The following is a 27,151-nucleotide window of genomic DNA, read 5'->3' as shown; positions in this document are numbered from 1 at the left end:
TCACGGAGAATAATATAAATACTCCGTCGGTGCCAGATGTGCGCTCTATTTTTCCACAGTGCGTCGTGACGCGCGCTCAAGCTCGGAAGCTTGACGTCGTAGACATTTCAGACTCATTTTTGACTGAGTCTGACTCGGCTTACCCCCAGCTTAAAGAACAAACAAAAATTGTGTCTGTGGATGTGGGCATGTTGCCAAATGCAAATGACTTGTGTTTAGATATAGATAAAAATGTACTTATCAATGCTCAACAGTCTGATAAAACATTGTCTGCCTGTTTGTCTGCTGCTAAAGAGAAGAAAGATGTGACACAGTCAGTCATTTACTCATTTGATGCTGGCGTCCTTGTACGAAGATGGATCCCTGTGTCCGGTGATGAAAGTTGTTCTGTCACTCAGATTGTGGTCCCAAAAGACTTCCGTATGCAGGTGTTACATTTAGGCCACGACCATGTCCTTTCTGGTCATTTGGGTGTAAAAAAAACATACCAGCGAATACTCCGCTATTTTTTTTGGCCAGGGTTAAAGTCTGATGTGGTAAAATTTTGCTGTTCCTGTCACGTCTGTCAGATGGCAGGAAAACCTAATCAGGTGATTCCTCGGGCCCCGTTACGTCCCATTCCTGTAATCGGTGAGCCATTCGAACATGTGATTGTTGACTGTGTGGGTCCGTTGCCAAAGACAAAATCCGGTCATCAGTATATCCTCACAATGATGTGTGCTGCCACACGCTTCCCAGAGGCCGTTCCTTTACGCTCGCTACGGGCGAAGTCAGTGATAAGCACACTGATAAAATTCTTCTCTACCTTCGGGTTGCCAAGGCGCATTCAAACAGACCAAGGAACAAACTTCATGTCAAAAGTGTTTGCCCAGGTGATGTCAGAGTTGGCTGTTAAACATAATGTGTCCAGTGCGTATCACCCAGAGAGCCAGGGTGCGCTGGAGAGGTTTCACCAAACACTTAGTCCATGCTCCGTAAATATTTTCTGGAGTCCAACAAAGAATGGGATGAGGGTTTACCACTATTGGTGTTTGCTATTCGTGAGACGTCTCAGGAGTCTCTTGGTTTCAGTCCGGCTGAATTGGTTTTTGGACACACTGTGCGCGGCCCGCTGAGGCTGTTGAGAGAGAAATGGCTTGCTAACCAGCCGAGCCCTGCGCACAGTGTGCTGGATTATGTTAGTTCCTTCAGAGAACGGTTACACACTGCATGCGAAAAAGCCAAAGAAGCACTCGCTGTCGCTCAGTCCAAAATGAAGGAACATTATGATAAAAAGACGCACAATCGCATTTTTCAGCCAGGAGACACTGTTCTCGTTCTGTTGCCTATTGTGGGGTCCGGCCTTGAGGCCAAATTCTCTGGTCCGTATGAAATTGAGAGAAAAATCAGTGAAACTGATTATGTTGTGAAGACTCCCGACAGGGGAAAGAAGTCTCGTGTATGTCACATAAACATGTTGAAGAGGTATATTCCTCGGGGTGCCGGTGCGCCAACAGCTGCTCCCGTCACGTGCGTCTCCACTGTGGTGCCGCACTCCAGCGAGTCTGATGGTGATGAGCTGCATAAACAGACTGCTGCAGTTCCTAGTCCGCGCTTGGAAAACTCAAAAATTCTGGAAAAGTTGGAAGAACATTTGTTTTATCTACCCCAATCCGCCAGGGATGACATTTGTTGTCTCATTCGTGGACACATGTCCATATTCGGTGACACACCAACACAGACTAAAATCATTCAGCATGATGTGGATGTTGCAGATAATCAGCCCATCAAGCAGCACGCGTACCGTGTGAATCCAGTGAAACGCGCCGCTATGAAAAAGGAGGTTGGATATCTTTTAGAAAATCGATTTGCTATCCCAAGCAGCAGCCCGTGGAGCTCGCCTTCACTCCTTGTCCCAAAGCCTGACCAAACGCATCGGTTCTGTACCGATTACCGTAAGGTGAATGCTGTCACAAAGCCTGACTCGTTTCCTCTGCCCCGTGTGGACGACTGTGTCGATAGAGTGGGTTCAGCTAAATATGTGACAAAACTGGATCTATTAAAGGGTTACTGGCAGGTGCCACTCTCTCCCCGTGCCTCTGATATCTCTGCCTTCGTTACTCCTGACCATTTCCTCCAGTACACAGTCATGCCGTTTGGTTTAAGAAACGCTCCGGCTACTTTCCAGCGGCTCATGAACACGCTCCTTGCTGGAGTTGGAAACTGTGAGGCCTATCTCGACGATATTGTTATCTATTCTTTCACATGGTCAGAACATATGAGCACCTTAAGAGAGGTATTTCAGCGCTTAGAGAAGGCATCATTAACGCTGAATTTGGCTAAGTGTGAATTTGGAAAAGCTGAGGTCACCTATCTGGGGAAACAGGTGGGACAAGGGAAAGTACGCCCTCTGTTGGCCAAAGTGCAGGCCATTGTAGATTTTCCGGTGCCAGAAACAAGACGACAGGTCCGCCGGTTTCTGGGCATGTGTGGTTATTACCGGGGATTTTGTAAAAATTTTGCAAGTGTCGTGGCTCCTCTCACTAGCCTAACAAGTCCTCCTTCTCCGTTTGTGTGGAGTGATGTGTGTCAGCAGGCCTTTGTCTCTGCTAAGGCTCTCCTGTGCAGTGCACCTGTGCTGGCTGCTCCCAGTTTCGAGTGTCCTTTTAAACTGGAGGTTGACGCCAGCGCTCACGGAGCAGGCGCTGTACTTTTGCAGGAGGATGAAAAAGGAATCGATCATCCTGTGTGTTTCTTTTCAAAGAAATTCAACAAGTGCCAGCTACACTATAGCACAATAGAAAAGGAAGCATTGGCGTTGCTGTGGGCACTGCAGCATTTTGAAGTTTATGTTGGCTCTACTTCCAAACCAGTTTCTGTGTTTTCAGACCACAACCCACTGGTGTTTCTGTCGCGAATGCGTAACAACAATCAACGTCTCATGCGCTGGTCCCTGCTGTTACAAGATTTTAATATTGTGGTTCACCACATAAAGGGGTCAGAAAATGTTGTGGCCGATACGTTGTCCCGAGTGGGGACATAGGATCAAACATTTCTTGAGGGGAAGAAATGTTTGATCTTAGGTGGGGGGGTGTTATGACAAGAGTCATATGTTCTGTGTGTGTGTGTGAGTGTTCTCCCTCCCCGCCAACAGGGGGGAGCATACTATTGGTTTTACAGCTGGATGACGTGGAGCTCGAGGATTGGAGGACACAGATGGGCTCTGAATTTAAAAACCCTCCACATCAGCCACCCGATGCTCTTGCCCTCCGCTCCACATCCCGAGAAGACTGCGTTCGATTTGTTGATTATACGTTGGACATTAGATTGTGAATAGTATTTTGTGTAATTTAGGTTTGTCGTTTGATTTTTGCTTTACCTAGAGTAATTGAATTTAAGTTATTACTACATACCAGACACATTCGAGTAGGGGTGAGAAGCCGTTTTTGTTTATTCGTTTTCTCCTGTTTTTTGTTAGGAAGTCAGGGAAGTCACCTGTATTTTTGTTTGAATCTCTTTTATTTTGTTCAGGAAAGACAGGAGCTGAGAACCTTAGTTGTTTTGTTTGTTATTTTGGCATTGCTCACCCTGAAGGTTTCTGTTGTCTCGGTTCGTTTATAAATAAATTTATATAAATTCCATTCGTCGTTGATATTTTTCATATACCTTGGGAACTGGAACAGGAGGGAAGAGTCACTTTATGCTACAACTAGGTTTCCCCTAGGCCGGTTGTAACACTGTGTCTCTTTTCTGTGAATTGTTTAAAGACATCAAACAGAGATCACTTGTCAGTTGCACAGACCATCCAGTTGTGGTTAGCTCAGAAAAAAGAGTTGCAAGAAAAATAGCAGTCTATACCATCTGACATAGCAAGTTTTTCTCCTGCAAGAGTGCTTTGTAAAACACGTCTAATTCTCTTGGAATTAGATGTTGGAAGAGAAAACTTCCCTCCTTCTCCCATAAGAATGATTAGTGCACCCTCCTGTGTACCTCCATCTGGAAGATTACCAGGAGACATCACTGAAAACAACCAAGTTGAGGGCATCGTTTCCCAAATACTGAAACTTGAGGATCACTTTTGTTCTGACTTAAGCTTGCGGATGACTTTGTTTACCTCATGCATAGACTGCACTGTAGCATTTTTGATATTAGATGCCAGACTACATGAGTCAAACATAACACCCGGTCTTGTCTGTTTGGCAACCCATAGGATCATTCCTATTTTTGACCTAAGCTGTTCTTTTTCAGTGTCATTAAGAGGGGCATCCCTATGTACAGCAAAGGCTGGCTGGAGGTGAAGAGGTTGTAGAACGTTAATGTAGCTGTGTTGATGTACACACAGAAATGGTCATGCTCCTCACGCCCTACATGGAATATAGACTTCAGGAGGGGCATCACATGTGTTGAAAAGTGCAGTGAACCTGCCCAAAGAAAATCATCTACATGGCATGCAAGTACTCCAGTGACCTTAAACTGCTTGTCTAAACAATAAAAGACTGCTGGATCCACCTGTGACATCTTTCCACCTATGCTCAGCATGATTGCTTTGACTTTATTATACCAGAGATGCATCAGCCAGACCATATACACATTTCTTTAGATTCCACAGAACATTTGCCCTGCCTGCCTCAGGAGGGAGCCGGATGTAAATATCTCTGGACAGCTCCATACCCTGTAAGAATGCAGATTTTATGTCCATAGAATGGACTTGTCATTGGTTTTTACAAATTACTGATAACAGTAGCCCAAGAGATTCTGAGGCACAGGTTGGCGAATCAAACAAAAATGCCTTAATGTCTTTTCAACCTTTATTTAACCAGATAAAAACCCACAGAGTAAGACTCATATTAAAGATATGCGAGAGAGGCTCAGCAATAAAATCAGCAGCCAACTTCAAAAAAAAGGCTTTCAATTTTATATATATATATATATATATATATATATATATATATATATATATATATATATATATATATAGTTTTTAGTTATATAACAACTAAAAACTAAAGATAAATATAAAGTGTAAAAAAATTTACCTACAATGAGGCACACACAAAATACAAGGCACAAAAAGAAGGCACAATGCAGTGAGAGTGCAAAAGATGTATAGTGCAAGACAGTGCAGTTGGCATAATATAAACAGGAGTGGTTTAACTTATAACAGCTTATTGAGACTGGTATGAGAGTGCAAAAGATGTAATGGTGCATGTCTTTTCAACCTTTATTTAACCAGATAAAAACCCACAGAGATCAAGATCTCTTTCACAAGGGTAAAAAAGAACAGTTACAAGTCACATAGTGTCGATTAAAACACACAAGTAAAATAATGTTTTCAACAAGAAAGTGCAGGAGCTCAACAAGACACAGTAAGTTTAACATTTAAAACACAGGCACTGTTTAATGGTGTTTCACTGTCTGACCCTGAGAATAGAATGGAAGGCTCTGAGTGGGATAACTTCAGAGAGTGTATTGCAAGAACGCAAGGCATAGCAACTGCTAGTTTTCTGCAATAAAGTGCACAAGTAAGGGGGACTCAAGTCTAAAAGTTTTATAAATTCAGCCAATGTACATATCTGCGTGAACTCAAGAACAGCATGTTTGATTTCATATACAGTTTACAGTGATGAGTGAGACAACTGCAGCCAGTGACAAATCTCAGTGCCGAATGAAAAACAGTGTCCAAGGACTGGAGACATTTGGTTGAAGCATTTGAATAGAGCACATCCTGTTAATCCAGGATGGGCAAGAATGTTGCTGTCATTATTTTCTTTCTGAAGCAGCTTTTGTTTCTAAAAAAGAACCCAAGCTTCACCCAGAGTTTAGTGACCAGATTTATTGTATGTCCTTTAAAAGAGAGCTTCTGATCTAAGATAAAACCCTGCTCTACAGGTTTTCCATTAAATGATATAATATTTGGAATGGACGTGATGACCCGCCGCCATGTTGACAGCGCCACGTCCGCCAAAACTCTCAAATATGGACAAAGAGGGGGAGCACGAGCGGGGTTTAGGGGGGCGGGCGATCGTGGAAGCAGGAAACTCACGCTGTGATACGTCAACTGTCTGTCACTCAAGCGGCAACGCCCATAATTAGGCATAATTTTAAGTCCGAATACCATTGAAACGAGTGGGTTGTAAAAAAATTCACCCCCCCTACAATTGACACTAGAAGAGAACCTATCATCTGAGACCAGAGTGGTTTTTTGTACCAGGCTGTAAACATGTTAATTTCTGCTGTGAAGTCGGCCATTTTAACATGGGAGTCTATGGGAAATTACTCGCTTTTGGAGCCAACCCCCAGCTGTTGCAGCGTGAATTACAAGTTTTGACACTTCCGCATGGGCTTCCACTTTGAGCCCTGAAGGTTGCCGCTTGCTCTATTAAGTCATTTAAGACATGACTTTGGTATGACATGACAAAGGTGCAAGAGAATGCACAGGATAAAGTGGCTGGTGCACAGAGTTCCTTTTTGGTAAAGTGGCTGGTACAAAGAGTTCCTATCTTGGGTGGTGGGGGTGGTGGGGTGTTGGTAGGGGTAGGGGGTGGGGGGTGTTGTCAGGGAAGGGGGAGAAAGTGGGGCACAGCAGGGAGAGAGTTCAGCTTCCTGACAGCCTGGTGGATGAAGCTGTCCCTCAGTCTGCTGGTCCTGGCCCAGAGGCTTCGCAGTCTCTTTCCTGATGGCAGCAGACTAAAGAAGTGGTGTGAAGGGTGGGTGGGGTCTCCTGTGATGCGGAGGGCCTTGCGGGTGAGACGGCTGTCGTAGAGGTCTTGGAGGGAGGGGAAAGGGAGGGCAGGTGGCGGTGCAGGCTCCGTACCACACAGTGATGCAGCTGGACAGGATGCTCTCAACAGCCCCTCTGTAGAAGGTGCACAGGATGGAGGGAGGGGCACTGGCTTGCGGAGGAAGTAGAGGTGCTGCTGTGCCTTCTTGGTCAGGGATGCAGTGTTGTTAGTCCAGGAGAAGTCCTCAGTGATGTGCACACCCAGGAACTTGGTGCTGCTCACCTGCTCCACAGCAGCACCGTCGATGGTCAGAGGGGTGTGCTGACTGTGTGCTCTCCTGTAGTCCACAACCATCTCCTTTGTCTTCTCCAATTCAGGGAGAGGTTGTGGTCTCTGCACCACTCGGCCAGAAGGTGCACCTCATTCCTGTAGTTTGTTTCATCTCCACCGGAGATGAGACCCACCACAGTTGTGTCGTCCACAAACTTCACAAAGATGTTGGTGTTGTGTGTTGGCGTGCAGTCATGGGTCAGCAGAGTGAAGAGGAGGGGGCTCAGCACACATCCTTGGGTAGCCCCGGTGTTCATTGTGATGGTGCTGGATGTGTTTCTGCCGATCCGCACTGTCTGAGGTCTCCCGGTGAGGAAGTCCAGCAGCCAGTTGCACAGCAAGGAGTTCAGCCCCAGCTGGTCCAGTTTGTTGATGAGCTGCTGTGGGATGATGGTGTTGAATGCTGAGCTGAAGTCTATGAACAGCATTCGAACGTATGAGTCTTTATTTTCCAGGTGGGTGAGAGCTGTGTGGAGTGCTGTAGAAACAGCATCACTGGTTGACCGGTTGGGACGAAATGCAAACTGGAATGGGTCCAGGGAGGGAGGGAGGGCCGTCTTGATGTGTTTCATGACTAACCGTTCAAAGCACTTCATGATGATGGGTGTGAAGTGCTACTGGACGGTAGTCATTGAAGCAGGCGGGGGTGGACTTCTTTGGCACAGGGATGATCATGGTGCTTGAATGCAAAAGTTTTTAACATCTCTTTTACATATAATAGTTTGCTTGGACCTTGGAAGCTTGGAGTTTCTTAAAGCTGCAATGGTACAATGATCACTCAGGTCATCGGCAAACACACCTGTGTCTGTGTACTTGTGGGGAGCATTTGTCAGGATAAGGTCAAGTAAGGAAGATTTTGACAGGTTTTTAGTATTGGGCCGAGATGAGGCATTGATAAATTGAGTTAAATTTAGTGTATCACAAACAACCCTAAGATTATCCAATGAGGCAGTGAACCAGTCAAGATTTAAATCACCCACCAAAAGAAGCTCACTGGAATTAAACCCAGATACACAAGATGCAAGAGCGTTGAGAGCTTCGGGGGCGGCAGAGGGAGGTCTATAACAGCCTATGATTGTGAGAGATTGGCCATGTGAGAACTCAAGCTTCAGGGCAAGGAGTTCAAATTGTTTGGTTATGGAGAGTGAGGATAGCAGGATAACATGAAATTTGTTTTTTATATATAGTTACCCCTCCACCTTTTCGAGGGCGATCACACCAGAAAACATTATACCCATCGATAAAAATATCCTTATCAGAGACAGCTGTACTTAGCCAGGTTTCTGATAAAATAAGGATTTCTGCATTAGTTGACTGGATCCTTACAAATACAACAGCTCAATCCTGACCAAAAACAAGCCCTGGTCCCTTCCACTCATTGCAGTTTGCTCTTTTGTAATATACTCTGTCTCCTGTCACATAGTTGTCATCTGTAGGCCTAAGTCGCTTGCGAAGTGCCCTATGCAGTGTTTAAAGCAAATGGTGACGCAGCTCACACGCATAACAGGGGTGTAAACACATGCACCTGTATTGATCATATTTACCTGTCAGTAAACGTAATTATACTAAAGCTGTGTCTATACTGGTTGGCTGCACCGACCATAATATGGTTATCATTGCAAGAAAAACTAAAGTTCCTAAAGCCAGACCTAAAATTGTATTTAAAAGATCCTATAGAAAATTTTCTAATGAAGCTTATTTAGAGGATATAAAAAAAGCATCTTGGGCAAATGTTTTTATGACAAATAACTCAGATGCTGCATTAGATATATTTAGGGCCCGAGCACCGAATGGTGCAAGAGCCCTATTGAAACCCTTAGGATTATTATTTTTAGGGCCCGAGCACCGAATGGTGCAAGAGCCCTATTGAAACCCTTAGGATTATTATTAGGGCCCGAGCACCGAATGGTGCAAGAGCCCTATTGAAACCCTTAGGATTATTATTTTTCATTTTTTTTTTTTTCTTCCTTCCCCCCCTTAGATCGCATTTTTGGGGGCCTTAACATGCCCAAAAACTCACCAAACTTGGTAGAAAAATTCATTCGCCCGAAAAATTTTGAAATTTGCTGACGTTTGAAACACACATGGGAAAATGACTCTATAGCGCCCCCAACGCGTAGCCCCTCTGGCCGGTTTGACACAGGATTATGAAAATTGGCACACATATGTATCACCTCAAGACGCACAAAAAAGTCTCTTGGACCCCCCCTCCAAACCCAACAGGAAGTCCGCCATTTGAAGGTTTGTGGCCATTTTTGGCGATGTGTGACCCTGCTGCCAAACTTTTCACGCCTCGCATACTTCATCGGATTGAGCTGAAAGTCACCGTGTCCACTCAGGACACCATAGGGAATAGACGCATTCAAAAACTCTTACAAAAGTCTGACGGTGTGGCCGGGGCGTGGCCTCAAAGTTTGACCATTTCTGAGGACACAGAAAGTCTCTATAACTTCTTCGTTTTCTGTCCGATCTGTACGAAATGTCACATGTATGATCAGAGTCTGACCCTAAACACATCTATACAACAATATTGAGGCTTTGACAGAGCGCCACCTACTGGCTACACAAAATGTTGTGTTTTCATAGGTTTTTCTGCCTGCCCCTGTGGCCTGTTTTGAGTAGGGTCACGAAAATTGGCACACATGTTTATCACCCCAGGATGCACAAAAAAGTCTCTTGGACCCCCCCTCCAAACCCAACAGGAAGTCCGCGATTTTGAAATTTCTGTTAATTTTTGGCGATTTGTGACCCTGCTACAAAACTTTTCACGCCTCGCATACTTCATCCAATCAAGCTGAAAATCAGTGTGTCCACTCAGGACACCATAGGGAATAGACGCATTCCAAAACTCTTACAAAAGTCTTACGGTGTGGTGGGGGCGTGGCCTCAAAGTTGACCATTCACCATTACAAAAGAACTCCCTGTATTTTTTGCCCTAACGCGTAGCCCCTCTGGCCAGTTTGACACAGGATCATGAAAATTGGCACACATGTGTATCACCCCAAGACGCACAAAAAAGTCTCTTGGACCCCCCCTCCAAACCCAACAGGAAGTCCGCCATTTTGACTTTTGTGGCCATTTTTGCCGATTTGTGACCCTGCTGCAAAACTTTTCACGCCTCGCATACTTCATCCAATCAAGCTGAAAATCACTGTGTCCACTCAGGACACCACAGGGAATAGACGCATTCCAAAACTCTTACAAAAGTCTTACAGTGTGGTGGGGGCGTGGCCTCAAAGTTGACCATTCGCCATTACAAAGGAACTCCCTGTATTTTTTGCCCTAATGTGTAGCCCCGCTGGCCAGTTTGACACAGGTTCATGAAAATTAGAACACATGTGTATCACCCCAAGACGCACAAAAAAGTCTCTTGGACCCCGCCTCCAAACCCAACAGGAAGTCCGCCATTTTGACTTTTGTGGCAATTTTTTGCCTATTTTTGACCCTGCTTCAAAACTTTTCACGCCTCACATACTTCATGCAATTGAGCTGAAATTCACTGTGTCTACTCAGGACACCATAGGGAATAGATGCATTCCAAAACTCTTTCAAAAGTATTACCGTGTGGCGGGGGAGTGGCCTCAAAGTTGACCGTTCGCCATTACAAAGGAACTCGCTGTGTTTTATGCAGTACTACCCATATACTTTATGCAATGTGGAAAAAATCTTACAGTACTGCTATGGACCCGAGTCTAAACAGATATATATGCTAATAGGATGATACGGTCATAGCGCCACCTACTGGTAGCAGGAAAGTTTGGTTGTAAACATGTGTTCGTTGTATCTCTGTGGAAATTAAAGCTGCAAGCAGCATTGCGGGCCCTCGCGCACCTTGCGATCCGCGGGGCTATCGCTGTCTTCTCTCCTATGCTCTTGTCTCCCATACTCTCCTGTGCTATGCCCTCCTCTCCTCTCATTTGCAGAGATGTACAACAAACACATGTTTACAACCACACTTTCCTGCTACCAGTAGGTGGCGCTATGACCGTATCATCCTATTAGCATATATATCTGTTCAGACTCGGGTCCATAGCAGTACTGTAAGATTTTGGCCACATTGCATGAAGTATATGGGTAGTACTGCATAAAACACAGCGAGTTCCTTTGTAATGGCGAACGGTCAACTTTGAGGCCACTCCCCCGCCACACGGTAATACTTTTGAAAGAGTTTTGGAATGCGTCTATTCCCTATGGTGTCCTGAGTGGACACAGTGAATTTCAGCTCAATTGCATGAAGTTTGTGATGCGTGAAAAGTTTTGAAGCAGGGTCACAAATAGGCACAAAAAATGGCCACAAAAGTCGAAATGGCGGACTTCCTGTTGGGTTTGGAGGGGGGGTCCAAGAGACTTTTTTGTGCGTCTTGGGGTGATACACATGTGTGCCAATTTTCATGATCCTGTGTCAAACTGGCCAGCGGGGCTATGCGTTAGGGCAAAAAATACAGGGAGTTCATTTGTAATGGCGAATGGTCAACTTTGAGGCCACACCCCCACCACACCGTAATACTTTTGTAAGAGTTTTGGAATGCGTCTATTCTGTATCGTGTCCTGAGTGGACACAGTGATTTTCAGCTTGATTGGATGAAGTATGCGAGGCGTGAAAAGTTTTGTAGCAGGGTCACAAATCGCCACAAATTAACAGACATTTCAAAATGGCGGACTTCCTGTTGGGTTTGGAGGGGGGGTCCAAGAGACTTTTTTGTGCGTCTTGGGGTGATAAACATGTGTGCCAATTTTCGTGACCCTACTCAAAACAGGCCACAGGGGCAGGCAGAAAAACCTATGAAAACACAACATTTTGTGTAGCCAGTAGGTGGCGCTCTGTCAAAGCCTCAATATTGTTGTATAGATGTGTTTAGGGTCAGACTCTGATCATACATGTGACATTTCGTACAGATCGGACAGAAAACGAAGAAGTTATAGTGACTTTCTGTGTCCTCAGAAATGGTCAAACTTTGAGGCCACGCCCCGGCCACACCGTCAGACTTTTGTAAGAGTTTTGGAATGCGTCTATTCCCTATGGTGTCCTGAGTGGACACGGCGAATTTCAGCTCAATCCGATGATGTATGCGAGGCGTGAAAAGTTTGGCAGCAGGGTCACACATCGCCAAAAATGGCCACAAACCTTCAAATGGCGGACTTCCTGTTGGGTTTGGAGGGGGGGTCCAAGAGACTTTTTTGTGCGTCTTGAGGTGATACATATGTGTGCCAATTTTCATAATCCTGTGTCAAACCGGCCAGAGGGGCTACGCGTTGGGGGCGCTATAGAGCCATTTTTATATGTGCGTTTCAAACGTCAGCAAATTTCAAAATTTTTCGGGCGAATGAATTTTTCTACCAAGTTTGGTGAGTTTTTGGGCATGTTAAGGCCTCCAAAAATGCGATCTTAGGGGGGGAAGGAAAAAAAATGAAAAATAATAATCCTAAGGGTTTCAATAGGGCTCTTGCACCATTCGGTGCTCGGGCCCTAATAAGAGGAGAGCATAGGACAGGAGAGTATAGGAGACAAGAGCATAGGAGAGAAGACTGCGATGACCCCGCGGATCGCAAGGTGCGCGAGGGCCCGCAATGCTGCTTGCAGCTTTAATTAGGGCCCGAGCACCGAATGGTGCAAGAGCCCTATTGAAACCCTTAGGATTATTATTTTTCATTTTTTTTTTTTTCCTTCCCCCCCTTAGATCGCATTTTTGGGGGCCTTAACATGCCCAAAAACTCACCAAACTTGGTAGAAAAATTCATTCGCCCGAAAAATTTTGAAATTTGCTGACGTTTGAAACGCACATAGGAAAATGACTCTATAGCGCCCCCAACGCGTAGCCCCTCTGGCCAGTTTGACACAGGATTATGAAAATTGGCACACATGTGTATCACCTCAAGACGCACAAAAAAGTCTCTTGGACCCCCCCTCCAAACCCAACAGGAAGCCCGCCATTTTACCTTTTGTGGCCATTTTTGGCGATGTGTGACCCTGCTGCCAAACTTTTCACGCCTCGCATACTTCAACGGATTGAGCTGAAATTCGCCGTGTCCACTCAGGACACCATAGGGAATAGACGCATTCCAAAACTCTTACAAAAGTCTGACGGTGTGGCCGGGGCGTGGCCTCAAAGTTTGACCATTTCTGAGGACACAGAAAGTCTCTATAACTTCTTCGTTTTCTGTCCGATCTGTACGAAATGTCACATGTATGATCAGAGTCTGACCCTAAACACATCTATACAACAATATTGAGGCTTTGACAGAGCGCCACCTACTGGCTACACAAAATGTTGTGTTTTCATAGGTTTTTCTGCCTGCCCCCCTGGCCTGTTTTGAGTAGGGTCATGAAAATTGGCACACATGTGTATCACCCCAAGATGCACAAAAAAGTCTCTTGGACCCCCCCTCCAAACCCAACAGGAAGTCCGCAATTTTGAAATTTCTGTTAATTTTTGGCGATTTGTGACCCTCCTACAAAACTTTTCACGCCTCGCATACTTCATCCAAATGAGCTAAAACTCACTGTGTCCACTCAGGACACCATAGGGAATAGACGCATTCAAAAACTCTTACAAAAGTCTGACGGTGTGGCGGGGGCGTGGCCTCAAAGTTGACCATTCGCCATTACAAAGGAACTCCCTGTATTTTTTGTCCTAACGCGTAGCCCCTCTGGCCAGTTTGACACAGGATCATGAAAATTAGCACACATGTGTATCACCCCAAGACGCACAAAAAAGTCTCTTGGACCCCCCCTCCAAACCCAACAGGAAGTCCGCCATTTTGACTTTTGTGGCCATTTTGTGCCTATTTGTGACCCTGCTTCAAAACTTTTCACGCCTCACATACTTCATGCAATTGAGCTGAAATTCACTGTGTCCACTCAGGACACCATAGGGAATAGACGCATTCCAAAACTCTTTCAAAAGTATTACCATGTGGCAGGGGAGTGGCCTCAAAGTTGACCATTCGCCATTACAAAGGAACTTGCTGTGTTTTCTGCAGTCCTACCCATATACTTTATGCAATGTGGACAAAATCTTACAGTACTGCTATGGACCCGAGTCTGAACAAATATATATGCTAATGGGATGATACGGTCATAGCGCCACCTACTGGTAGCAGGAAAGTTTGGTTGTAAACATGTGTTCGTTGTATATCTGTGGAAATGAGAGGAGGAGAGCATAGGACAGGAGAGTATAGGAGACGAGAGCATAGGAGAGAAAACTGCGATGACCCCGCGGATCGCAAGGTGCGCGAGGGCCCGCAATGCTGCTTGCAGCTTTAATTTTTCATTTTTTTTTTTCCTTCCCCCCCTAAGATCGCATTTTTGGGGGCCTTAACATGCCCAAAAACTCACCAAACTTGGTAGAAAAATTCATTCGCCCGAAAAATTTTGAAATTTGCTGACTTTTGAAACGCACATATAAAAATGGCTCTATAGCGCCCCCAACGCGTAGCCCCTCTGGCCGGTTTGACACAGGATTATGAAAATTGGCACACATATGTATCACCTCAAGACGCACAAAAAAGTCTCTTGGACCCCCCCTCCAAACCCAACAGGAAGTCCGCCATTTGAAGGTTTGTGGCCATTTTTGGCGATGTGTGACCCTGCTGCCAAACTTTTCACGCCTCGCATACTTCATCGGATTGAGCTGAAATTCGCCGTGTCCACTCAGGACACCATAGGGAATAGACGCATTCCAAAACTCTTACAAAAGTCTGACGGTGTGGCCAGGGCGTGGCCTCAAAGTTTGACCATTTCTGAGGACACAGAAAGTCTCTATAACTTCTTCGTTTTCTGTCCGATCTGTACCAAATGTCACATGTATGATCAGAGTCTGACCCTAAACACATCTATACAACAATATTGAGGCTTTGACAGAGCGCCACCTACTGGCTACACAAAATGTTGTGTTTTCATAGGTTTTTCTGCCTGCCCCTGTGGCCTGTTTTGAGTAGGGTCATGAAAATTGGCACACGTGTGTATCACCCCAAGATGCACAAAAAAGTCTCTTGGACCCCCCCTCCAAACCCAACAGGAAGTCCGCCATTTTGAAATTTCTGGTAATTTTTGGCGATTTGTGACCCTGCTGCAAAACTTTTCACGCCTCGCACACTTCATCCAAATGAGCTAAAACTCACTGTGTCCACTCAGGACACCATAGGGAATAAGCGCATTCCAAAACTCTTACAAAAGTATTACGGTGTCGTGGGGGCGTGGCCTCAAAGTTGACCATTCGCCATTACAAAGGAACTCCCTGTATTTTTTGCCCTAACGCGTAGCCCCGCTGGCCAGTTTGACACAGGTTCATGAAAATTAGCACACATGTGTATCACCCCAAGACGCACAAAAAAGTCTCTTGGACCCCGCCTCCAAACCCAACAGGAAGTCCGCCATTTTGACTTTTGTGGCAATTGTTTGCCTATTTTTGACCCTGCTTCAAAACTTTTCACGCCTCACATACTTCATGCAATTGAGCTGAAATTCACTGTGTCTACTCAGGACACCATAGGGAATAGATGCATTCAAAAACTCTTTCAAAAGTATTACCGTGTGGCGGGGGAGTGGCCTCAAAGTTGACCGTTCGCCATTACAAAGGAACTCGCTCTATTCTATGTACTACTACCCATATACTTCATGCAATGTGGACAAAATCTTACAGTACTGCTATGGACCCGAGTCTGAACAAATATATATGCTAATGGGATGATACGGTCATAGCGCCACCTACTGGTAGCAGGAAAGTTTGGTTGTAAACATGTGTTTGTTGTATATCCGTGGAAATGAGAGGAGGAGAGCATAGGACAGGAGAGTATAAGAGACGAGAGCATAGGAGAGAAGACTGCGATGACCCCGCGGATCGCAAGGTGCGCGAGGGCCCGCAATGCTGCTTGCAGCTTTATTTTTAGGGCCCGAGCACCGAATGGTGCAAGAGCCCTATTGAAACCCTTAGGATTATTATTTTTTTTTTTTTTTTTCTTTCCCCCCCTTAGATCGCATTTTTGGGGGCCTTAACATGCCCAAAAACTCACCAAACTTGGTAGAAAAATTCATTCGCCCGAAAAATTTTGAAATTTGCTGACGTTTGAAACGCACATAGGAAAATGACTCTATAGCGCCCCCAACGTGTAGCCCCTCTGGCCAGTTTGACACAGGATTATGAAAATTGGCACACATATGTATCACCTCAAGACGCACAAAAAAGTCTCTTGGACCCCCCCTCCAAACCCAACAGGAAGTCCGCCATTTGAAGGTTTGTGGCCATTTTTGGCGATGTGTGACCCTGCTGCCAAACTTTTCACGCCTCGCATACTTCATAGAATTGAGCTGAAAGTCACCGTGTCCACTCAGGACACCATAGGGAATAGACGCATTCCAAAACTCTTACAAAAGTCTGACGGTGTGGCCGGGGCGTGGCCTCAAAGTTTCACCATTTCAGAGGAAACAGGAAGTCGCTATAACTTCTTTGTTTTCTGTCCGATCTGTACCAAATGTCACATGTATGATCAGAGTCTGACCCTAAACACATCTATACAACAATATTGAGGCTTTGACAGAGCGCCACCTACTGGCTACACAAAATGTTGTGTTTTCATAGGTTTTTCTGCCTGCCCCCCTGGCCTGTTATGAGTAGGGTCATGAAAATTGGTACACATGTGTATCACCCCAAGATGCACAAAAAAGTCTCTTGGACCCCCCCTCCAAACCCAACAGGAAGTCCGCAATTTTGAAATTTCTGTTAATTTTTGGCGATTTGTGACCCTCCTACAAAACTTTTCATGCCTCGCATACTTCATCCAATCAAGCTGAAAATCACTGTGTCCACTCAGGACACCATAGGGAATAGACGCATTCCAAAACTCTTACAAAAGTATTACGGTGTGGTGGGGGCGTGGCCTCAAAGTTGACCATTCGCCATTACAAAAGAACTCCCTGTATTTTTTGCCCTAACGCGTAGCCCCTCTGGCCAGTTTGACACAGGATCATGAAAATTGGCACACATGTGTATCACCCCAAGACGCACAAAAAAGTCTCTTGGACCCCCCCTCCAAACCCAACAGGAAGTCCGCCATTTTGACTTTTGTGGCCATTTTTTGCCTATTTTTGACCCTGCTTCAAAACTTTTCACGCCTCACATACTTCATGCAATTGAGCTAAAACTCACTGTGTCCACTCAGGACACCATAGGGAATAGACGCATTCCAAAACTCTTACAAAAGTCTTACAGTGTGGTGGGGGCGTGGCCTCAAAGTTGACCATTCGCCATTACAAAGGAACTCACTGTATTTATTGCCCTAATGCGTAGCCCCGCTGGCCAGATTGACACAGGATCATGAGAATTAGCACACATGTGTATCACCCCAAGACGCACAAAAAACTCTCTTGGACCCCCCCTCCAAACCCAACAGGAAGTCCACCATTTTGATTTTTTTTTGTAATTTTTACCGTTTTCTGACCCTGCTATAAAACTTTTCATGCCTCGCATACTTCATGCAATTGAGCTGAAATTCACTGTGTCCACTCGGGACACCATAGGGAATAGACGCATTCCAAAACTCTTTCAAAAGTATTACCGTGTGGTGGGGGAGTGGCCTCAAAGTTGACCATTCGCCATTACAAAGGAACTCGCTGTGTTTTATGCAGTACTACCCATATACTTTATGCAACGTGGACAAAATCTTACAGTACTGCCATGGAGCCGAGTCTAAACAGATATATATGCTAATAGGATGATACGGTCATAGCGCCACCTACTGGTAGCAGGAAAGTTTGGTTGTAAACATGTGTTTGTTGTATATCTGTGGAAATGAGAGGAGGAGAGCATAGCACAGGAGAGTATAGGAGACAAGAGCATAAGAGAGAAGACTGCGATGACCCCGCGGATCGCAAGGTGCGCGAGGGCCCGCAATGCTGCTTGCAGCTTTATTTTTCATTTTTTTTTTCCTTCCCCCCCTAAGATCGCATTTTTGGGGGCCTTAACATGCCCAAAAACTCACCAAACTTGGTAGAAAAATTCATTCGCCCGAAAAATTTTGAAATTTGCTGACTTTTGAAATGCACATATAAAAATGGCTCTATAGCGCCCCCAACGCGTAGCCCCTCTGGCCGGTTTGACACAGGATTATGAAAATTGGCACACATATGTATCACCTCAAGACGCACAAAAAAGTCTCTTGGACCCCCCCTCCAAACCCAACAGGAAGTCCGCCATTTGAAGGTTTGTGGCCATTTTTGGCGATGTGTGACCCTGCTGCCAAACTTTTCACGCTTCGCATACGTCATCGGATTGAGCTGAAATTCGCCGTGTCCACTCAGGACACCATAGGGAATAGACGCATTCCAAAACTCTTACAAAAGTCTGACGGTGTGGCCGGGGCGTGGCCTCAAAGTTTGACCATTTCTGAGGACACAGAAAGTCTCTATAACTTCTTCGTTTTCTGTCCGATCTGTACGAAATGTCACATGTATGATCAGAGTCTGACCCTAAACACATCTATACAACAATATTGAGGCTTTGACAGAGCGCCACCTACTGGCTACACAAAATGTTGTGTTTTCATAGGTTTTTCTGCCTGCCCCTGTGGCCTGTTTTGAGTAGGGTCACGAAAATTGGCACACATGTTTATCACCCCAAGACGCACAAAAAAGTCTCTTGGACCCCCCCTCCAAACCCAACAGGAAGTCCGCCATTTTGAAATTTCTGTTAATTTTTGGCGATTTGTGACCCTGCTACAAAACTTTTCACGCCTCGCATACTTCATCCAATCAAGCTCAAAATCACTGTGTCCACTCAGGACACGATACAGAATAGACGCATTCCAAAACTCTTACAAAAGTCTGACGGTGTGGTGGGGGTGTGGCCTCAAAGTTGACCATTCGCCATTACAAAGGAACTCCCTGTATTTTTTACCCTAACACGTAGCCCCGCTGGCCAGTTTGACACAGGATCATGAAATTTTGCACACATGTGTATCACCCCAAGACGCACAAAAAACTCTCTTGGACCCCCGCTCCAAACCCAACAGGAAGTCCGCCATTTTGACTTTTCTGGCCATTTTTTGCCTATTTGTGACCCTGCTTCAAAACTTTTCACGCCTCACATACTTCATGCAATTGAGCTGAAAATCACTGTGTCCACTCAGGACACCATAGGGAATAGACGCATTCCAAAACTCTTTCAAAAGTATTACCGTGTGGTGGGGGCGTGGCCTCAAAGTTGACCATTCGCCATTACAAAGGAACTTGCTCTATTCTATGTAGTACTACCCATATACTTCATGCACTGTGGACAAAATCTTACAGTACTGCCATGGAGCCGAGTCTAAACAGATATATATGCTAATAGGATGACACGGTCATAGCGCCACCTACTGGTAGCAGGAAAGTTTGGTTGTAAACATGTGTTTGTTGTATATCTGTGGAAATGAGAGGAGGAGAGCATAGCACAGGAGAGTATAGGAGACAAGAGCATAGGAGAGAAGACTGCGATGACCCCGCGGATCGCAAGGTGCGCGAGGGCCCGCAATGCTGCTTGCAGCTTTAATTTTTCATTTTTTTTTTTCCTTCCCCCCCTAAGATCGCATTTTTGGGGGCCTTAACATGCCCAAAAACTCACCAAACTTGGTAGAAAAATTCATTCGCCTGAAAAATTTTGAAATTTGCTGACGTTTGAAACGCACATAGGAAAATGACTCTATAGCGCCCCCAACGCGTAGCCCCTCTGGCCAGTTTGACACAGGATTATGAAAATTGGATCACATGTGTATCACCTCAAGACGCACAAAAAAGTCTCTTGGACCCCCCCTCCAAACCCAACAGGAAGCCCGCCATTTTACCTTTTGTGGCCATTTTTGGCGATGTGTGACCCTGCTGCAAAACTTTTCACGCCTCGCATAGTTTATTGGATTGAGCTGAAATTCGCCGTGTCCACTCAGGACACCATAGGGAATAGACGCATTCCAAAACTCTTACAAAAGTCTGACGGTGTGGCCGGGGCGTGGCCTCAAAGTTTGACCATTTCAGAGGAAACAGGAAGTCGCTATAACTTCTTCGTTTTCTGTCCGATCTGTACCAAATGTCACATGTATGATCAGAGTCTGACCCTAAACACATCTATACAACAATATTGAGGCTTTGACAGAGCGCCACCTACTGGCTACACAAAATGTTGTGTTTTCATAGGTTTTTCTGCCTGCCCCTGTGGCCTGTTTTGAGTAGGGTCATGAAAATGGGCACACGTGTGTATCACCCCATGATGCACAAAAAAGTCTCTTGGACCCCCCCTCCAAACCCAACAGGAAGTCCGCCATTTTGAAATTTCTGTTAATTTTTGGCGATTTGTGACCCTGCTGCAAAACTTTTCACGCCTCGCATACTTCATCCAATCAAGCTGAAAATCACTGTGTCCACTCAGGACACCATAGGGAATAGACGCATTCCAAAACTCTTACAAAAGTCTGAAGGTGTGGTGGGGGCGTGGCCTCAAAGTTGACCATTCGCCATTACAAATGAACTCCCTGTATTTTTTGCCCTAACGCGTAGCCCCGCTGGCCAGTTTGACACAGGATCATGAAAATTAGCACACATGTGTATCACCCCAAGACACACAAAAAAGTCTCTTGGACCCCCCCTCCACACCCAACAGGAAGTCCGCCATTTTGACTTTTGTGGCCATTTTTTGCTTATTTGTGACCCTGCTACAAAACTTTTCACGCCTCGCATACTTCATCCAATTGAGCTGAAATTCACTGTGTCCACTCAGGACACCATAGGGAATAGACGCATTCCAAAACTCTGTCAAAAGTATTACCGTGTGGCGGGGGCGTGGCCTCAAAGTTGACCAGTCGCCATTACAAAGAAACTCGCTCTATTTTATGCAGTACTACCCATATACTTCATGCAATGTGGACAAAATCTTACAGTACTGCTGTGGACCCGAGTCTGAACAGATATATATGCTAATACGATGACATGGTCATAACGCCACCTACTGGAAGTAGGAAATTTGTCTTTTACGCATGTTTTTGTTCTACGTCTCTGGAAATGGGAAGGCAGGAGAGCATAGGACAGGAGAGTATAGGAGAGGAAACTGCGATGGCTCCGCGGATCGCAAGGTGCGCGAGGGCCCGCAATGCTGCTTGCAGCTTTAATTTTTTTTTTTTTTTTTTTTTTTTTTTTCCCCTCCGAGATCGCATTTTTGGAGGCCTTAACATGCCCAAAAACTCACCAAACTTGGTAGAAAAATTCATTCGCTCGAAAAATTTTGAAATTTGCTGACTTTTGAAATGCACATATAAAAATGGCTCTATAGCGCCCCCAACGCGTAGCCCCTCTGGCCGGTTTGACACAGGATTATGAAAATTGGCACACATATGTATCACCTCAAGACGCACAAAAAAGTCTCTTGGACCCCCCCTCCAAACCCAACAGGAAGTCCGCCATTTGAAGGTTTGTGGCCATTTTTGGCGATGTGTGACCCTGCTGCCAAACTTTTCACGCCTCGCATACTTCAACGGATTGAGCTGAAATTCGCCGTGTCCACTCAGGACACCATAGGGAATAGACGCATTCCAAAACTCTTACAAAAGTCTGACGGTGTGGCCGGGGCGTGGCCTCAAAGTTTGACCATTTCTGAGGACACAGAAAGTCTCTATAACTTCTTCGTTTTCTGTCCGATCTGTACGAAATGTCACATGTATGATCAGAGTCTGACCCTAAAAACATCTATACAACAATATTGAGGCTTTGACAGAGCACCACCTACTGGCTACACAAAATGTTGTGTTTTCATAGGTTTTTCTGATTGCCCCTGTGGCCTGTTTTGAGTAGGGTCACGAAAATTGGCACACATGTGTATCACCCCAAGATGCACAAAAAAGTCTCTTGGACCCCCCCTCCAAACCCAACAGGAAGTCCGCCATTTTGAAATTTCTGTTAATTTTTGGCGATTTGTGACCCTGCTGCAAAACTTTTCACGCCTCGCATACTTCATCCAAATGAGCTAAAACTCACTGTGTCCACTCAGGACACCATAGGGAATAGACGCATTCCAAAACTCTTACAAAAGTCTGACGGTGTGGCGGGGGCGTGGCCTCAAAGTTGACCATTCGCCATTACAAAGGAAGTCACTGTATTTATTGCCCTAATGCGTAGCCCCGCTGGCCAGTTTGACACAGGATCACAAGAATTAGCACATATGTGTATCACCCCAAGTCGCACAAAAAAGTCTCTTGGACCCCCCCTCCAAACCCAACAGGAAGTCCACCATTTTGACTTTTTTTTGTAATTTTTACCGTTTTCTGACCCTGCTATAAAACTTTTCGTGCCTCGCATACTTCATGCAATTCAGCTGAAATTCACTGTGTCCACTCAGGACACCATAGGGAATAGACGCATTCCAAAACTCTTTCAAAAGTATTACCGTGTGGCGGGGGAGTGGCCTCAAAGTTGACCATTCGCCATTACAAAGGAACTCGCTGTGTTTTATGCAGTACTACCCATATACTTTATGCAATGTGGACAAAATCTTACAGTACTGCCATGGAGCCGAGTCTAAACAGATATATATGCTAATAGGATGATACGGTCATAGCGCCACCTACTGGTAGCAGGAAAGTTTGGTTGTAAACATGTGTTTGTTGTATATCTGTGAAAATGAGAGGAGGAGAGCATAGCACAGGAGAGTATAGGAGACGAGAGCATAGGAGAGAAGACTGCGATGACCCCGCGGATCGCAAGGTGCGCGAGGGCCCGCAATGCTGCTTGCAGCTTTAATTTTAAATGCCTTTCTTCCTGTCATGGGTGGACCAGGAACTGAAGAATTGCATGTCTCAAAGAAATGAAGCCAAACAATTAGCACAAAGCACTAAATCTGAAGAAGATAAGCAAAAATACTGCAAGTTAAGAAATGTTGTTACCAAACTTAATCTAAAGAAAAAGATGCAGTATTTTGCCCAGCAGTTAAAAAGAACTAAAGACGACCAGAAACAACTTTGGAAAACTCTAAACAGTGTTTTGAGCAGAAAGATTCCTACACAACCTACCTTTATTGAATGTGAAGATGTTTTTATCACAAAGCCAAAAGATATAGCCAACCATTTAAATTATTTTTTCAGTGGTAAAGTGCATGCAGAATTAATGCAGAATAAGGCTGCCCGTGTGGCATTAAATAGTTCATATAGGACCAATATAAACACCATGCATTCAAATCTTGGCTGGCTAAAAGTTCATGATGGGGCATTAGCTTCACTATTATTGTCAATGTGGAAAATCTTAGAAAAATCAAACTCCAATGTTTTTATTTCAACAATTCAAGACAAATTTAGATGGTCATGGATATGCCACTAGACATGCAGCTGAAGGACGCTTTTTAATTCCAAAAGCTAAAACGAACTTCCTCAAATGCACTTTTACCTACAGAGCAATGAAAGAATGGAACTCTTTGCCACTAACTCTGATCAAAATTGGAAATAAATCTGTAAACCTGAAAAGGTTTTTAGGAGCAACTTATATATAAAATGGTCTCTTTTTGTAAATTACTGGAACTTATTTTGAGTTATAGTTTTACTTTTGTATAAAATTTATTGATGATATTATTGCGATGTATATTTGTCATCTGTCAAACATTTTTTACAATTTTTTATTGTATAATGTATGTTTTTAACAATGGACCCCAGGAAGAGTGGCTGGGTTGTTTTCAGCTTTAAGCAAGATTTTAGAAAAAGCAATGTTTGACCAAATCCAATCTTACTTCTCAAAAATTAGCCTTTTAACTCATTTCCAGCACGCCTGCAGAAAGGGATACTCCACATGTACTGCGTTAACACAAATGAGTTAAAACCACAGAACAAAACAAAACAAACTAGTTGACGTGGACTATAACCATTAACACTGTGGCCAATGGCAAACCTACAGCAGACTTTGACTTTGTCTTGCTGTATCTCTTGCATGTGTCACAGTCATGTACTACTACTATTTGTTGCAAAGTAGTAATGCATTCTTTGTCCTTATTTCCTGCACTATGAATAATTTCCTTTTGTAGACGATCTGCAGAAGCATGGCCAAACTGTTTGTGAAGCTTCAAGAGAACTTTATGTTTCTCATCCGTGGACATGTTTTCTGTTACTGCGAGGACTTCATCTTTTGCTTGACATTCTGATGATTTGTTTTCAGTGATGTGAGGACCTTAGCTTCAATCTCACTCTTTTCATTATCTTTGTCTCTCAAGAGGCAGAGGTTGTCTGAACATAACAGCTCTGTCATTTTCCATGTCCAAAATGGTCCCTGCTTTCTTAAAAGATGCTTTGCTCAACAGCAGTGGGATAACAACTTTGACCACTTTAGCTTGAACATGACATTTTGTTTGTTCTATTTTAGCAGGCAGTTTCACTTTTCTGGAGGAATATACTAAGTTTCCATCTCCAAATCGAAATGGTCTGCAACTGGGGATTTCGGTTTGCAGCACCTGTCACACTTGGTCGGGGCTGAGTCTTCAAAAAACAATCCTTGAGTCCAGTTGCCTCGATTTAAACTCTTGGAAATTATCTTTCATATAGTTTTCCAGCCATTTTCCCCACATACAGTACAAGTACAAGCAGTGTCAATGATAGCTGACCCCAGGGATTCAGCCAGGAAGCCAGGTAACAGTGTGATGTTACATTCCTCAACATTTTCTTCTTTAGTTATTTTAACATGTTCACTCTTCTTATGAGGACAATCTTTCGCACAATGAAACGTGCTCTGACAGATGGCGCATCTTGATCTCTTACCGAATTTATCCAGTGGATTGGTACAAGGTAAAGGCTCCCTCTGTTGTGAAGTGTACCGTTTCAATCTTCCTTGCCATTTTTGTTCTGTAAAGAATGCGTAGTCTTGCTGGTTCACTTGTATTCAGTGGTGGAGGAAGTACTGAAGCTTGGTACTTAAGTAAAAGTACAATTACCCAGCAAAATATATACTCAAGTAAAAGTAGAAGTGCTACATCAACAATGATACTTAAGTAAAAGTCTTAAAGGTAGGGTAGGAGATTTCATTCTGATGCACCTTTTGTTAAATTAGTGTAACTTTTCTTTACAATCCGATAGCAATGAATTAGTTAGGCAGTAGTAGTTAGTAGGTAGTTAGCAATATTAATCATCTGTGGAAGCTATAAGCTCTGCGTGCACCAGAGAGGTACGTGCATGATGGCCGAAGTCACAGAGTAATGCCATTTGATTGGGAGGTGTGGCTTCGGGGTGAGTTTTGAGAGAAAGGGGTGTGTGTTTACTTTCGAAATCTGGCTGACTCTCACTGAGTCAAGAGAAAATGGAAAATATAAGTTACCAAGGAGCATCCTCTCTCAGAGTGATGCTGAAAAACTCCAAGGTTTTGTTACTTCTAGACTGGACTACTACAACTCACTATTGTCAGGATGTCCACATAACTCCATTATATCTGCAGGACCTGATAGTACCATATGTTCCTAATAAAATACTCTGAACTCAGAGTACAGGTTTACTTGTAGTACCTAGGATTCACAAAAGTAGAATAGGAGGACGAGCCTTTAGCTACCAGGCACCGCTACAATGGAAATATAGAACAGTTACTGATCTGGGTCAGACAGTCAGACACCGCCTCCACCTTTAGATTAGATCTTAGTCAGTCTTGACCTCAGCCACTGGTATAACAGGTATCATAGGGCCGATAAATTTTTAACTTTTAGCATAGCTATGCTGCTATAGACCTACACATACATGATCCACTACCACTCTCCTATTCTATTCTCATGTTTGTTCCTCTCTGTCTCTCCTTCATCATCTCTGTCCTGTCTACCTCTTCCTCTCCTACTCTACCTGACCGACTGTCAGCAGGAAGGTTCTCCTTATGAGCCGGGTCTTCCTGTCAAAAGGGAGTTTTTGCCACTTGCGACTGCTGCTCTTAAGGTGGTTCAGGCTCTGGGTCTCTGTAAAGTGCTTTGAGACAATTCTTGTAAAATGTGCTATATAAATCAAATTGAATTAAATTGAATTGTACTGAATTGAATATAAATAGCAATATATGTAAAGAAAACAGAGAATTAGGTTATTTACCTTACAGTGTATTGCTACATTCTCTTATTTGTCATTGCTCAAACATTTTGTATTCTTTTTTGTTGATTATTGTTTTATGATTTTCTACTTAACTCTGGTGTTACTACTGCAGGTATAACTGTTACATGTTCCCCATGTTCGGGGTCTTTCATTCATTCTGACTGATGGGTGTTTTGATTGACCTTCTTTGCAAAGAATAAATCCTTGTCGGCCGGCAGAAGTCTCTATTTCATTTCTCACCAGAGCAGAAAAGTTTCCACAACACATATTTGATAATACATACCTAACAGTGATCTGGAGAGTGTGATGGGTATTTTTTTCAATATATATATATATATATATATATATATATTTACATGATAATACATAAACCCATAAAGCCATTACTAATAGAAGCTATTAGTAGCTAATACACATACACAACAGAAGGGGGTTCCCCCCCTCCATCCAGGTATGGAACCTTAATCTTGTCCTCTGTTATTTCAATTCTAGCGACTAGGAAGGGTCTTTAGATATTTTGGTAAACTAGCTTTGCAGGCTGGGGAAAATTCTTTCAAATTTTGTCTGGGGCAAGTATTTCTCTTTTAACTAATAAAAAGACCTATAGAACATATAAACTGATATGACTATAGAATTACTAATTACAAATACTGCATTTTGTATATTTCAAGACAAACAAAGACAGTGAATTGTATACAGACGCGTCACATATTTACAGATGTAAAGTTGTATACACAGTGTGTTTGTAAACAAGTGTATTTGTGTGTAAGAACTGACCTGCACCACTGCATATTCCACCAGGGATGAAAACCCAAAGAGAAGACAGGCAATGAGCCAGATGTCAATGGCCTTTACATAAGACACTTTTGGAAGCTCAGATGCCAAGGACATACTCTCACTGGAGAGAGAGAGTACTGATAAAATACCTAAAAAACACAAATGATGATAATTTGTCACTGTTGTACAATTTAAATAGTAAAAATAGTAGTAAATACTAGTTTTTTATTACATGTTGCAATTTTTCTTTACCCAATACCAGCTCCACATTTTATTTTTTCACTGTAAAGTGGCAA

At 44.0% G+C, this 27,151-nt stretch overlaps 1 protein-coding gene across 3 annotated transcripts in view; it reads right to left on the bottom strand.

Annotated features, from left to right (window-relative positions):
* The window catches only part of LOC114443010 (glycine receptor subunit beta-like), an 84,784-nt gene that overhangs the window by 5,069 nt on the left and 52,564 nt on the right, over positions 1 to 27,151 (bottom strand). For 2 of the 3 annotated variants that reach the window (XM_028416917.1, XM_028416926.1), the window contains one exon: positions 26,856 to 27,004. The exons of the other annotated variant lie outside the window; for it this stretch is intronic. In XM_028416917.1, the coding sequence (XP_028272718.1) occupies positions 26,856 to 27,004 (149 nt within the window). The remainder of the gene's footprint in view (positions 1 to 26,855; positions 27,005 to 27,151) is intronic. 3 annotated transcript variants of the gene reach the window in all.

Source organism: Parambassis ranga, chromosome 1 (genome assembly GCF_900634625.1).
Source record: "Parambassis ranga chromosome 1, fParRan2.1, whole genome shotgun sequence".
NCBI classification, from domain to species: Eukaryota; Metazoa; Chordata; class Actinopteri; family Ambassidae; genus Parambassis; species Parambassis ranga.
Note: the sequence above shows the minus strand (reverse complement) of the source record. Positions and strands in the feature narration are given on the sequence as shown.